This window comes from Ostrinia furnacalis, unplaced genomic scaffold (genome assembly GCF_004193835.3).
Source record: "Ostrinia furnacalis isolate ACB-3 unplaced genomic scaffold, ASM419383v2 OfSCF4451, whole genome shotgun sequence".
In the NCBI taxonomy this organism is placed as follows: domain Eukaryota; kingdom Metazoa; phylum Arthropoda; class Insecta; order Lepidoptera; family Crambidae; genus Ostrinia; species Ostrinia furnacalis.
This window is the reverse complement of record NW_021134690.1, coordinates 50378-64700: the sequence shown is the minus strand read 5'-3', so window position 1 is coordinate 64700 and position 14323 is coordinate 50378. Positions and strand designations below refer to the sequence as shown.

Genomic DNA, 14323 nt, shown 5'->3' with positions numbered 1-14323 from the left:
AGCGCTACGGATGCGGGTAAGCTAAGCAATACTCAATCCTAAACGCTTTACATAGAGCTTAGTTTGCTAGGGCAAACATCTACAGTGGTGCGCCGACGCTGCTTAGACCCGAAACATGAATGAATGGGGGCGTAGCTTAATCGAGCATGTGTGTGCAAACAATTTAGGCCCTTAAGGTGTCAAGGCGTCCGAGTCCCCGATAGTACATTCGATTCAGGAGCAGTTCACTGAATTTACCATGCATTCTTGTATGGTGTATCTTATAAGAATGGGTATACAAGATTGCGTGGTATATTAAACAAGGTAGTGACGTGCTAATTTCTAGACTTACATATTAAGATACTAGTAGAAATGACTCGCATACATACATTTGAATAACTTGGATTGACCAGTCCCCGAAAGCAGCGCCTGTTCACAGACATGACGAGTGAACCAGCCATCGCTTCACTCGACCATATTAGAGGGAATGTAACGACCCGCCTCAATACNTGGAATGTCAACAATATAGGGATGGTACGCTAACCTGCGTCTGGTTCCCCGATGATGGAAGGGGGCTGGTGGAATTAATTCATGTAATTCTTTCGCACATTCTCCGAAGTGTAGCCTGTAGAAAACCGATAGGGATGCTACCTTACGGCGATGGTCAAGTTCCTGGAGCGCCGCTTCAACAAGGGTAGGGCTGTCGATAAGTCTTCTGGCACGCCTTTCCACCGAATCCAAAGCAGCCAAATGTTTCTTGGCAGAGCCGTCCCAGAGGTGGCAGCAGTATTCCATGCAAGGTCGGATCTGTGCTTTATAAAGCTGCAGCCTTTGCTTCTTGGAGAAGTACTGCCTTGCCCTCGAGAGGATACCAAGCTTTTTGGCAGCAGTTTTCGCTATGGATTCGATGTACTCGCCAAAGTTCAGCTTGCTGGACATTTCAATGCCCAAGAGTTGCAGTCGCTCGGTGATTTTGACAGGCACACCTCGGAATGTTGGAGCCATAAGAAATGGACTTCGTTTGGCGGAGAACAGACACGCCTGTGTTTTTGACGCGTTAAATTGGACCAGGTTGGCATCGCCCCAATCAGAGACATCCTGAAGGGCCAAATTTAAGCGTTCAATTAGGGACTCACGACAAGACTCGACCTCACGCCTGTCGGCTTTTGCGTTGGATATATATTTGGCTGTCACTGTCGTGTCATCTGCGTACCCAAAGGTACCGGGTTTGAGCAGGTCATTGATGTGCAGTAGGAATAGTGTTGCAGACAGCACCGAACCTTGAGGGACGCCAGCGTCAATAGGTTGTTGACTAGAAGTGTAGCCCTCAAGAACTACTCTTATTGATCGTCCCTCAAGAAAATCGGAGATCCATTTGCAGAAGCCAACAGGGACTTATTCATCATCATCATTTCAGCCATACGTCCACAGCTAAATATAGGCCTCCCCCAATGATTTCTTCAATGGCCGGTTGGTAGCAGCCTGCATCCAGCGCCTTCCTGCTACCTTTATGGGGTCGTCGGTCTACCTTGTGAACATATTAGGGCTTTTAAAAAGCTATAAGTAGATATTAATGAAAAAGGTTTATGTCCGGCTTTTAGGATAAAATGTCCGGCCAAATTAAGTATCGAGTCCGGCTTTTGAATTTTTAGACCTGGTAACCCTGATCGGGTGGGCATTTTAATTAAGTAGCCACTCTTTGGATAAGGGATCGGTTGGTTATAAATGTTACGAATTGGGAACCTATTTGTTGCTTTGGAAAAAACATTTAATTACATAGCTCCTAAAAATTTGCTGCCAATAAACTCTCCCTAAATACGAGTATATGCTACGAATATATATATATAAATAACTAGCTTTTCGCCCGCGGCTTCGCGCGCGTGGACTACACTATCACATATATTTTACGGAACCCTGTTTTTTTCCAAAATATAATTTTGCCTATGTTACTCGTGGATAATGTAGCTTTCGAAAAGTGAAAGAATTTTTAAAAACGGTCCAGTAGTTTTTGAGCCTATTCATTACAACCAAACAAACAAACAAAGTTTTCCTCTTTATAATATTAGTGTAGATAAACCTAAGTAAATATTGATCAAATCTACTTAATGTTGGTTTCTTATGAAAACACACTATTTGCTTATTTAAGAGGTTACTCGTACATCTCTACGAAAGAGATACTACTTATATTCATACTCATTACTCATAAGTTGAGTAATACCTACTGGTTAAAAACCAATTCAAAAACTAACAATACCAGTGTTAATGAAGACAATAGCAACGAAACACCAAAAGAAAGCGACAACTCTCCTAAACCAAATGAAATTGTTTTCAGAATGACCCATTATGCAAACATTTCAAACTTGTGCGTGGAAACGAAAATGAAAATAATTTCTCAAATTGCTATAATCAATTCAGGTGAAGCTGTTATTACCATTTGTTCGGATTTTTACGGATATTCCCAGAATATTTGGACTCGCCAATGCAATGAGGGTTTTCGCGAATGAAAGATCCGCTAGATGGCGGGATGTGGATGTGGGGTCTGACTGCTGCGTGATTGGTGGATTTTGACATGTCTGTCAATGTCATGTCAAAAATAACCAATAATGCAGCATTTAAAGAAAGAAAGAAAGAAAGAAACATTTATTGCCATGGACATCACAAAAGACAAAAGAGGTAAAATGAAAAAAAAAGCAAATAAGACAGAGGTGACATAAAACATACAATGAATGAATGAATAAACTAAGCAGTGCCACCCTGTCGCACAGCGATGCCCATCGCAATGGGACCCCACTCAGCATATGCCGTGGCCCCCGGTGAGGGAAGCCACGACGCTGGTTTTCAGTGTGCCCCATGCCGAGTGAGAGTCATTTGGACCTCGCGTCTACGTATTGCCATCTGGCGGATTTTTCATTCGCGAAAACCCTCATTATATCTGCGTAACTTCTCCGTCTCTTCATTTTTTTGCATACAGACACAATCTAGAAAAGACAACGACATGACAGAGTAACAAAAATGCAATATTCTCTATTTTATACCAACCTCCAATACCATTGTACTATAACCACAGAATAATAATATGTAAGTGCTATAACTCGTAACTATTCGCTTCCAAAAACGATAACTTTACTCAACAATAACTTACTTGCACAAAAAACTGCAAAACACACTTCTGATAAACCCAGTTACAAAATAATTGCTACTAAATTTACTACTTGTTGTGTTATTTTATGTTATTTTTATTTACATAAGTTAGTTTTCACTGTGTTATCTTTCTCTAAAAATGTCCGTCCTTTTTCCAAACAGTTGGTCACCCTAACTGGAGGGGACACCACGCAATCTGTGAATTAAGAGCTCACGGCCAGCGTTATGCAGATTTGCTTATATTTCATAGTAATTTTGCATAGACAACAATTTGAGGATTTACGAATTTGCTTACCTTCTAAGTACGAGTAATCTTTGTTTGGTTTGGGCATTTTATGGAGCGCTCAGAAGCTCTGCCAACTAAAACTGTACAACTTTAAACTCAAAGTTTATTTTTTTATTCAGTACCTACTTAGGCCCTTTCCAGTAGACCTAAGATTACCACGCCATTTTATCGATTTTGCCCATACATTTTCACTTCGATAAAAATTATCACGGCGTGCATCTTAGGCCTACAGGGCGCTTATACACGTCTCAAAAAGTAGCTTGCACTTCAGAAGAGTTCCAAATGTGTTTCCTGCCTTTAAGACACATCATCAATAATTACAATAACTCGTATTTTCTACTACTCCTAACAGGTGAGAAAAATTTCGTAAGTATTAGGTAAACGTACGAGTGAATATCAGAAATTACCTACATTTTCATATTTCCTCTCTTTTATAGCTTGTTTTCCGATGTTCACTTGTTTTTCTAATAAATACTTTATTAACAAATAAATCGCTCATAGATGATCGGACTCAATGAGACACTGCATAATAAATGATTAGAGACTGAGTATTAAGTAGCTAGGTACTCGTACCTAGTAGGTACATAACAACTTATTTACTAATTCAATGAACGATAACTTATGTGTTAAACAGAGCACTTAACCATTAGTTTGACCTTGATCGGTGCCCTTGACTTTGAAATCGAAGCTAGTCAGGCTAAGGGCCGTCATTCAGCTAATAGCATCACGTTAATATAATGTTATACAGTAACTAAACAAAATGTTCTGTTAACGATAAAAATCTACTCGATTGAAGTAAGAATCGTTAGTTTTACTGCCCTTACAATATTCAGTTAATTAATAAAATTTCAATGCCGCGCTGATTGTAGGTAGGTACCTACTTGAAATTATTTTGATGAGAGACTAATGTAAAGATACCTATAATGGAACCTAAATAAACTTAGCTCATATGCACTCGTTTGGAAAATAAACTTAGGTATATATTATGTAAACTCTACACCATGTAGGTACCTATCATACACTCAACATCAAATAAACCGCACCTTCCGGGACGCGAACTTTAAAGATTTTCTTCTGACACAATCATGGTACCCCAACAATATTGGTGTTATTTGAAAGCCCAATAAATATCCTTAAAGAAAAATACATTTAATTTCTAAATAAATGATTAACATATACCATAAATGTGACTTGAAAATAGACCTCACATTGGGCTCACCTCTAGGTTCAATTAGACCAATTTTTATGGTTATAAAACCAAATAAAGAGCTCAAGTGTCCTCTTTAACAGATGAATAGCGATTGATCCCAACTTAACAGTTTTAGGTATAGTCATAAAAAATGGCTATAGGGTAACTACCTATTTTTTGAAGAAGTGACTCTGGATCCTTGTAAAGACACATTTTTGGGGTAAAAACCTTTCCTTTAATGAAATGAAGTTTAGAACTAGGCTTTCAATGGTACCAATGTTGGTGGGAAGTGGGGATGCATACGTTTGATAAGTGCTTGTCGCGGGAGGTGCGATTTATTTGATGCCGAGTGTAGTTGAAAGTTTTTTCCCTCTAAGTTTTTCCTGCTATTAGAAACAAACCTACTGTTTCCATTGTGCTAGATTGATATTATGGCTTTTCAATACTTACTTGGTGTATTTTCACGAGTTTATGAAACAGATGTTTTACTTATTGGAACCTTCCTTCTCGTAGTTTAATCATTCATCGACTACTTAGGTACTAACTACTATTTACGGTTCATAGAAGTTAAAAATATAACCCTTTAAGCATATATGGGAAGTTATGGGATTATTATTAAAGAGCCCCTAATGGTGGCGATGACGTTTGTTTTATCTATTGGGCGCTAAACAAAGGTAGAGTTTTTGTAATTGACCAATTAAAACAACATTTTGAATCATTTGACTGCGGCCATTAGGGTAGTACTCTAACTTAATTGCTAAGGAAAAAATTGTTATGTCCGTCTATTATCTGTATAGTTTTCCTTTAGTGAAAGACTACCCACCCAAAACTAACCGAATAAATAGTTAGTTAGGTACCAATTTATTAGTTGTTGTTGGTTCCACCAGTTCCACGCCCTCTAGGTATTGGTAAAATTTTCATTTTACGAATCACAATGAACGTTAAAGCTAAATGAGTTCTCGACTGAAGACCGTGTCTCGTAGACAACATTGAACTCAATGGATCGATCTCTGGAAGAAAGCTGGCAGTGATAGGATGAAAATAGCAGAAGATTATTAAATGTAAGTATCTATGATAAGTACCAATGTTATTTTACGGTTTTCAATTGAAAACTAAAACCTAATTACTAACGAAAAACTCTACCAGCTAAGTACCGTAGTTACGGGACTATTCCCACCTCTCGTTCCCACCACTGCAACTCCTGTGTAGCCAGGATCTACAGCTTGACCGCCACAAAAACCCAACCAATGAAGGTCAAGTTTGTCCCGGGGGAATGTTAAACTGTCATTGGACCTGCAACTAAATTAACAGCTACTTACCGTAGATAAAAGTATTGTTCCGTATTGTAGATATTTAGCTGGCAGAAGTGGCAGAAGTAAAAATCGATCTCACTCTTCCATCAAATCAGTTTACCAAAACAAAAACGGCTCTAACCCCGAGTAAATATGAGTGGATTTGTTTGTGGTAAACGCTACGTCTTTTCATTCAGAATTAGAATGAAATTTTTAGACTGGATAAAACAGAATAATTACCTACCTAAATAAAATCTTGCAAATAAGTTTATTAGTCTTTATCAATGATGTTTAACTCTTTATTTAATTGCAATGTGAGGTATTGATAAAATCTACACGTACAACTATGAACGGCCATGCCTGCCACCGCATAAATTATTTTTTATCGCAGCGCCTGTCAGAATGAAATCATCTTTACGGAAAACATTTGAGACGGTTTTTATGACACTCATTAGTATGTACGTAGTTTGTTAGAGACATTAAAAGTGCCCTGGTTTTGTCTATATTTTATTTGTCGTCAATTAAAAAAATACTTATAAAACAAGTAGCAAATGTAAGTATCCAGTTATCACTATTGAAGCAAGTCTACGATATCCCAAACCACTGAGACTAATCCCGAACTATTTTTCCGACAAGAGACCTTGAATCCTACTTAAAATCATTTATCACTTCTTATTTAATAAGATTCCGATGTCGTGATTACTGTACATCAGTTCGTGTATTTCCATTCAATAAAATACCTAAGGTTAAAAGTGTAGGTATTACTCGTACACAGACAGATGGTAATACATTGTTTAGTTGGTTACTTATCTTAGGAATAAACCTAACTGTTTTTTCAATTAGGTTGTTATTTCTTATACGTTTTATGAGTGAAACAAAGGCAGTGTCTTATATAAGTGTTCCGGAGTTCTTTTTGTCAGTGTTGTACTGATGTGTAAAGGTAGTCCAATCAACGAGGAGATTCGTTGTATGGAGACATCCGAATAATTCGTCCGTCAATGAAACTTGGCACATGGTGAAAGTAGGTAATATAGATCAGAGATATGCAAAAATCCAACAAAATTTTTTTTGGGAAGTTATGTTTTTTGACCTAAACATGATAATCGTTAATAACTCTCTGTGTAAAAATTCTCAGCCTGAAATTCTTTCTGTATACGTACCTCCTACTACTTAGAATATGTATGTAAAAGAATCCAACACTTTTTCGATTTCAGAGATACCTGAAATTTAACTTTTAACATTTTGCACTATAACTTCTACTGAAAAATTGCTCTGCCTATTTTTATTTTTTAATACGCTTTTATATGTTCAAATACATAGCTTTTCACAGTAATCCAATAGATTTTCCTTTACTATATTATAGTTCTTATTTTTACGTAATTACGTCGTGTGAATAATTGCTCCGTCAATTTTAATACATCTATTGGCCATTTGATAATATATTAAAACAGATTTATCAATAATCCAACAAATTTTCGAACGTTAACTATACTTTTAATGATATAATGCACGCGGGCAATGTAGTTCGCGGACTAAAGTCAGCGATACACTCTTATTACTACTCCCGTAAGGTTGACATTTCAAGTAACAAACCCATCCTTATCACTCGCGCGTAATTGTATTGCTGTCGCACTCGCACACTCACTGCGGCCGCATGCTGCACAGTTGCTAAAGATGGGTCATTGGACGAAATTCTACGTACTCGGCGACCGGGCTTTAGTTGTTTGTAGTAGTTACTAATTGTTGCAGACAGGGAACATAATCCATGACATGCGCAAATGATAGCTGTTATGATGAAATAATTCTTTGACTGTACATTTATAAAATCGATTAAAAATAAATACTTACCCCCTTACTAATAAAACTTACACGCTCGTTGAACAGTGTTTTAAAGTGACGTTTAGTATGGAAATGTCATTTTAAAACAGTGTTCAACAACTGTGTAACTTTTTATTAGTAAGGGGGTTATTATTCTTCAAATACATAATTGTAATCCACACTAATTTACGCTTCTGAATAATAAATTAAAAACACTGTGACGTGATTAAAACCAAAATCACAAACTAAGCATGCATTGTCAAAAGTTAAATCGTCGTCGTCGTTTCAGCCAAATGACGTCCACTGCTGGACAAAGGCCTCCCTCAAGGTTTTCCACAATGGACGGTCCTGCGCTGCCCGCATCCAGGCTCTTCCCTTGATTCAGGCTCGACTGCCACTGCAAAAGTTAAATAAAAACGAAAAAAAAAACCGTCCGGTTTTGATGCTGAAGTCGTCAATATAATCACTATTCTTCTATCGCGGTAAGAAGTCTTCCTGTAGCTCTTCGGTCGGAGGAGGTTCACTCTTGATCTGTTCGGAGAACTGTCTTGAGTAAAACTGATTGTGGAACTGATAGTAGGGAATTTAGTGCAATGATTTGTATGGAGACCCCTCCACTTTGGTATAGAAGGCTCATTTTTGCACCAGTTGTTCTTTGGGTGCTCCTGAGTAGATTTCCGTCGGTAGACATCGGGAGCCCCCCTTGTAGTAGCAGGGGGAGGGAGGGCAAGTTTCCTTCTGCCGCGCTTCACTTTAAGGCCCATATCTTCAAAACTATAGGTATTAGGGCAAGTGTGATGTCATTTTCGGATAACTAAAGGATGGCGAATTCATTTCTAGAACAAACTTTTTGCCTTTTCATACAAAAAAATAGAAATATTGAGAAAAAATCACAAAAACAAAAAAGTATTTTTTTAAATAAACGTCGTTTACTTTTAAACCATTGGAGATAATCTAATAAAAAAAATATGTTCTGAAAGCTACATTTACCAGGATTATAAATATATACCAGTGTATGGTACTTTTTTCGAAAAAAGTAGGTGAAAAATTTTTTTTCTTCAGGACACAGCGGGCGAATTTTACTGCGCGTCGGAAAAAAATATTTGTTTTATCCATGAATTCATACTATTTGGTTCATAAGCAAGTAAGGATTTTTTTTTGAAGGGACGCGCGCTGGTAGCTTGAAGAGCTTTTCCAGCTTCACCGGGCAGAGTGGCGAGTACAGAAGGTACTCTAGCCGTTTGGCGATCGTCGGTGCGCGTGCCGACGAGGCCGAGTGTGGGCTTCGCGAAGCGAAGCCCAGGCTCGTCCGCGTCAGTCGCAGACCGACGTTCGCGATCGGGCCGTATCGAGCGCATAAGGCGCCCGATCAGTGGCGAACCCAATTAGAGGGTTGCCCACCGCGGTGTTGGACCAAAGTCCAGCCTACGGCGGGCTCACTCTAGTGGGCCCGATCGAGGGGACTACGGACGCGGCCTGAGGGCGCCACGGTAGGCTCGGACCTCGGCTCAGGCCGTGTCCGGGGGACGGATAGGGGAGAACCGGCCCGGTACATGTCTGTACCGTCCGAAATGGAAGGCAGGGCCTCGTACTCGCCGGCGAGTACGGTGTAACGAGCTACTGTGTTGTGGAGTAGTTGGCGTGCTTAAGGCAGGGTATCCTTCCGTTTGGCCAAATTACTTTTCGCCAAATTTCACTTCGCAAACAACTTATCGCCAAAGTTTCATTTCCCAAATGAACTTTTAGCAAATGAACTTTTCGCAACTATTTCATTTGGTCAAATTATCATTTGGTCAAATTTTNATGTTGTCAAACCGTGACGTACCGCGCGGCTGTTAACATTTATTTCAAAAATATGTCCGAGTTGGAATACTGTATAGATAGTATTACCGTGGCACAGGTGTTTCGAACGCGATCAGTGGTCAGTGGGTCTATTAGTAGACTAGTCACACTTTTCGAAAATCGAATCCGTCCGAATATAATGTCAGATTTTGCCACTTGTCTAGGGGGCAGATCAATTCGGGTGTTTTCGGTTGCTATCGTGAGTGTGTGATTGAATAGCGAAAATTAAATTACCTAGTTTACTTGCTGCGTAATCTGACTGAACTGCATGCATCATGTCACCAGACCATCAGTGAAAAAAGATCACCTTTTTTATTTGGCAATATTTCGACATTAACAGATGTTTACTATTTATGTATTCGTCATTAGAGTGAATAGCCCAGAAAAAGTAATTAGTTTTTTTAAAGTCCTAATGCCTTATATGGCTTTTTTGTAACTTTTTGGACTTTAAATAAAAGCCGTCATTATTATAAGCCATTTTATTGATATTTACCTCAAAGATTAATGTATTTCATTTTGTTAATAGGAAATTGTCGTAGTTTTTTAATATCCGGTATCCGGCCGGATAGTGAGTTACTATCCGGTATCCGGCCGGATAGTAAATTTAGGCCGGATATCCGGCCTACCGGATAGTTACCGGATATCCGTTTCATCTCTAATAATAACTTTATGTTTTTATGTAACTTTTGACAATGCATGTTTAGTTTGTAATTTTGATAAAATTTAATCACCCAGTGTTATTTTTAAGAGAGGTAAATAAGTGTAAATAGAATTTACGTAATTACGTGAAATAAGCTTGTTTAATATTTAGGTATGTCGATTATCTAGGTACCTACTACAATCGCTATGTTAGTACATAATTAAACCAAATACCTACTTACTTAAAATTAAGGCGTATGGTGAAAAACTCGCTATGGATACGCGTCTACCTTCTGTTACTTGAAATGTCAACCTTACGGGAGTAGTAATAAGAGCGTATCGCTGACTTTAGCCCGCGAACTACATTGCCCGCGTGCATTATATCATTAAAAGTATAGTTAACGTTCGAAAATTTGTTGGATTATTGATAAATCTGTTTTAATATATTATCAAATGGCCAATAGATGTATAAAAATGGACGGAGCAATTATTCACACGACGTAATTACGTAAAAATAAGAACTATAACATAGTAAAGGAAAATCTATTGGATTACTGTGAAAAGCTATGTATTTGAACATATAAAAGCGTATTAAAAAATAAAAATCAGCAGAGCAATTTTTCAGTAGAAGTTATAGTGCAAAATGTTAAAAGTTAAATTTCAGGTATCTCTGAAATCGAAAAAGTGTTGGATTCTTTTACATACATATTCTAAGTAGTACATAGGTACGTATACAGAAAGAATTTCAGGCTGAGAATTTTTACACAGAGAGTTATTAACGATTATCATGTTTAGGTCAAAAAACATAACTTCCCAAAAAAAATTTTGTTGGATTTTTGCATATCTATGATCTATATTACCTACTTTCACCATGTGCCAAGTTTCATTGACGGACGAATTATTCGGGTTACAAACGCCTCGTTGATTGGACTAAGGTGACGGCATGAGTGTTTGGATTGGGATTATTTTAACTGCCACTTTGGCAGTGAGTGCTTTGGGTGAGTTGCCTTAGTAATATAATTATATGAAAAATGCCGTATCACACGTTTTATGATAAAACACCAGTTCTTCGACTTGGTGCTAGCGTCAAACTTGCAACTTTAAACTATTTATTAGTAGGTACCTAGGTAGGCACGTTTTGTGACGCACTTCAAAATCCAATATTGGAAACGGTGTCTAACGTGTCTAGATTATGAAAATCTGCATTCAGCAACGACTTGTAGGTAAAAAAATCACCATGAAATTATATTCCTAAAGTTAGCTTGAGACTCGCTCGTGTCGTAGGCAGCAATTTTTATTCATTTACCTTTTACAGCGGAGTGTCCCCCCGGAGAATACAACCCGGGACCGGACTGCAGCTTCGAAAACATCTGCGCCATTCCCGTCGCGCACTCGTACCGCGAACACTACTGTGACTGCTGGTGCGACCCTGGCACCACCAGGGACTCCATCACCAAGAAGTGCGTCAAGGAATGCCCGAACTATGCACCTGACTTCACTATACCTTATTAAGGTCAGATTAGACCTTTCTATGGAAAATCCATCGTATATATTAAAGGAAATATCACCCACTGATTATGAAATTAATGTGGTTATACTTATACGAGTAGGTCATGTATGCAACAACGATACTAAATTCCCCCTTTTTTAAGATTAAAGATGTAGTGTAGTGCTTAGTTAATAACAAATAACGATTGTTTTGTTTTGTTACTGAAAAAAATGTGATGATACCGGATTAAACCGGTTGCATAATAAGCGTAAAATGAGTAGGTGCTACTTATTAAGACGACGTTAAATATTTCACATTTAAAATCTGTTGCATTTTGCATCCTTGTTTTGTTCTTGTATCCTTGTTTTGTTCTTGCATCCTTATTTTGTTCTTGCATCCTTGTTTTGTTCTTGTATCCTTGTTTTGTTCTTGCATCCTTATTTTGTTCTTGCATCCTTGTTTTGTTGTGGTTTTGTGATCGTTCGTACATAATAAATTCATTTCTTTATTTATATCATTCATCTATTGTTAAGATAACATCGTACATCGTGAAGATGATAATAGGAAAATAATTATTAAATAAATTAATTTAGTTCAAATCTAAACTGGTTATTATTTACTAAACAAATAAACAATCAGCAGTTCCGTATTTAAGAGCCCTGAGGTTCTGTTAACTTCTGTTACGCCCGTATTCATAAATATTACTATGAGGTCTCACAGTGCGCGTGGGCGCACAGGATGACACACGAACCAATAACAGAGCTCTATTTCAACGCTGTGGGTTCGATTTGCTGCTTCACGTCAAGCAAGCATTGTTTGTGAATACGGGCATTAAGTAGTCAGTTATTGAAAAGGTGTCGACATGAAGTTGTGGATCGGTCTTTTGTTGGTTGCCACTTTGGCGCTGAATGCCATGGGTGAGTAAACCTTGGTGCCTTAACATCTTTATTCTAAGTTCAAGGGCAATAAGCTTGGGCGTACCCAGGGGGGACCCCCATGAAAGTCGCTTTGAAGGAACTAAGTCAAACGATCTGACCTAAAAAATCTGATTGACGTAGGGAATCCAGATTAACATTACCATCTAGACACAGTGCCCTGAGCACGAACAAAGATCATCCTGTAGACATAGGATGCGCGCCGCGATAAGCGGTTTTCGCACCATTTTATCGCTTTGCCCATACATTTTGAAGTTTAAAATCATCGATGAGTAGGTATATCACGGCGTGCATCCTAGCTCTTCTGGTTATGGTATGGTAATTGTTAGATTTGTATGAAAAACAAAACAGCACATCTACGGTTTTATAGGGAATATACGAGAAGTCATTCGTGCTCGGGGCACTGGTCACGTTTTGTGCATTATTCTTATTTCTATCACCAACCAAAACAAAATCTGGAATTATTACCGGTCGTTGAAGACTCCGGTGACCTCGAACAAAAGTTCTTATTAATTTATAACAGTATATCGCCAGCCACGAAAGAGTAGGGCAACAGGGCCGGATTAACCCTTAGAAGCAAATTAAGCATTTGCTTTGGGTATCACGTCTTGGGGGGCACCAAAAAGAACACAAAATATTTGTTAGGTACCTACTACATAAAACTATTTTCCGAGAATTAAAGACCCGAAAAATTCGCATTTCTTTGTGTACCTATTACGTTATTTTTTTATGTAAAGATCGATACTAGTTAACGAGGGGGCACAGGTGTGGCATTGCCATCAAGTAGTCTTAATCCAGCACTGCAGAGAATGCAAGCAAGCTCATGGCTCAGGCAAATCGAGAGAAATACTAGGGCACCTTCTGCAGTTGTCATAAGTGTGGTTTTACAATAAAAATTTAATTATTGTCCGATATGCTGCCGGCGTTAATTTAGGTACTTGAATCGAGAAGAAACAGGTTTTTAAGATTATTATTTAGGTGCTTAAGTGGCGTATATAAGAATCCCAAGCTTGTATTCGTTGTTATTGTATCAGTTAAACAGTAACAAATCAACATGAGAGTTTGTATCATACTTCTGGTGATTGCCACTTTAGCAATAAGTGCTATGGGTAAGTTACCTGAACTAGTTATTTATACACTAGGTTAAAACCGCACACCCATTTTAACGTAAAAAACATGAATGACTCAGTATCTGTCATAGATAAGCATAGAAGAAACACCAATTCTCCTCAATTCAATATGTGATGTCCCCCAATGATTTCTATATTGCCCGGTTGGTAGCGTCATGTATCCAGGGCCTTCCTGCTATCTATAAGGTTGTCGGTCTGCGTCAGTGGACTTTGTTATATTAACCTACACTTAATTTCAGGCGAGTGTCCCCCCGGAGAATACAACCCAGGGCCGGACTGCAGCTTTGAGATTATCTGCACCCCGCAGCACTCAGCACACTACCGTCCCGAACACTACTGCGATTGCTGGTGCAACCCTGGCACCGTCAGGGATGTTGTCACCAAGAAATGTGTGAAAGAGTGTGCTTACCATAAAGTATAATTTTCATTGGTTTCTGTTGTTTTCTTCTATTCTGTTCTGCATACAAAATTATTCTTAAGAAGGTACTTTTTCATATGTGATTATAAACCGTAAATAAAATGCATTAGTCGATCAACTCATAATTTATGTATTTTTACACTTATTTCTAACAAAATGTAAGTT

The 14323-nt window shown here is 38.3% G+C and overlaps 1 protein-coding gene across 1 annotated transcript; it reads left to right on the top strand.

The window, feature by feature from the left end:
• The first annotated feature begins 13608 nt into the window (after nucleotides 1-13608).
• LOC114359545 (uncharacterized) lies at nucleotides 13609-14172 on the top strand. The gene is made up of 2 exons (XM_028313975.1): nucleotides 13609-13719; nucleotides 13980-14172. The coding sequence occupies exons 1-2, from the start codon at nucleotides 13665-13667 to the stop codon at nucleotides 14159-14161; spliced, it is 237 nt and encodes a 78-aa protein (XP_028169776.1). The 5' UTR covers nucleotides 13609-13664; the 3' UTR covers nucleotides 14162-14172.
• The last annotated feature ends 151 nt before the right edge of the window (nucleotides 14173-14323 follow it).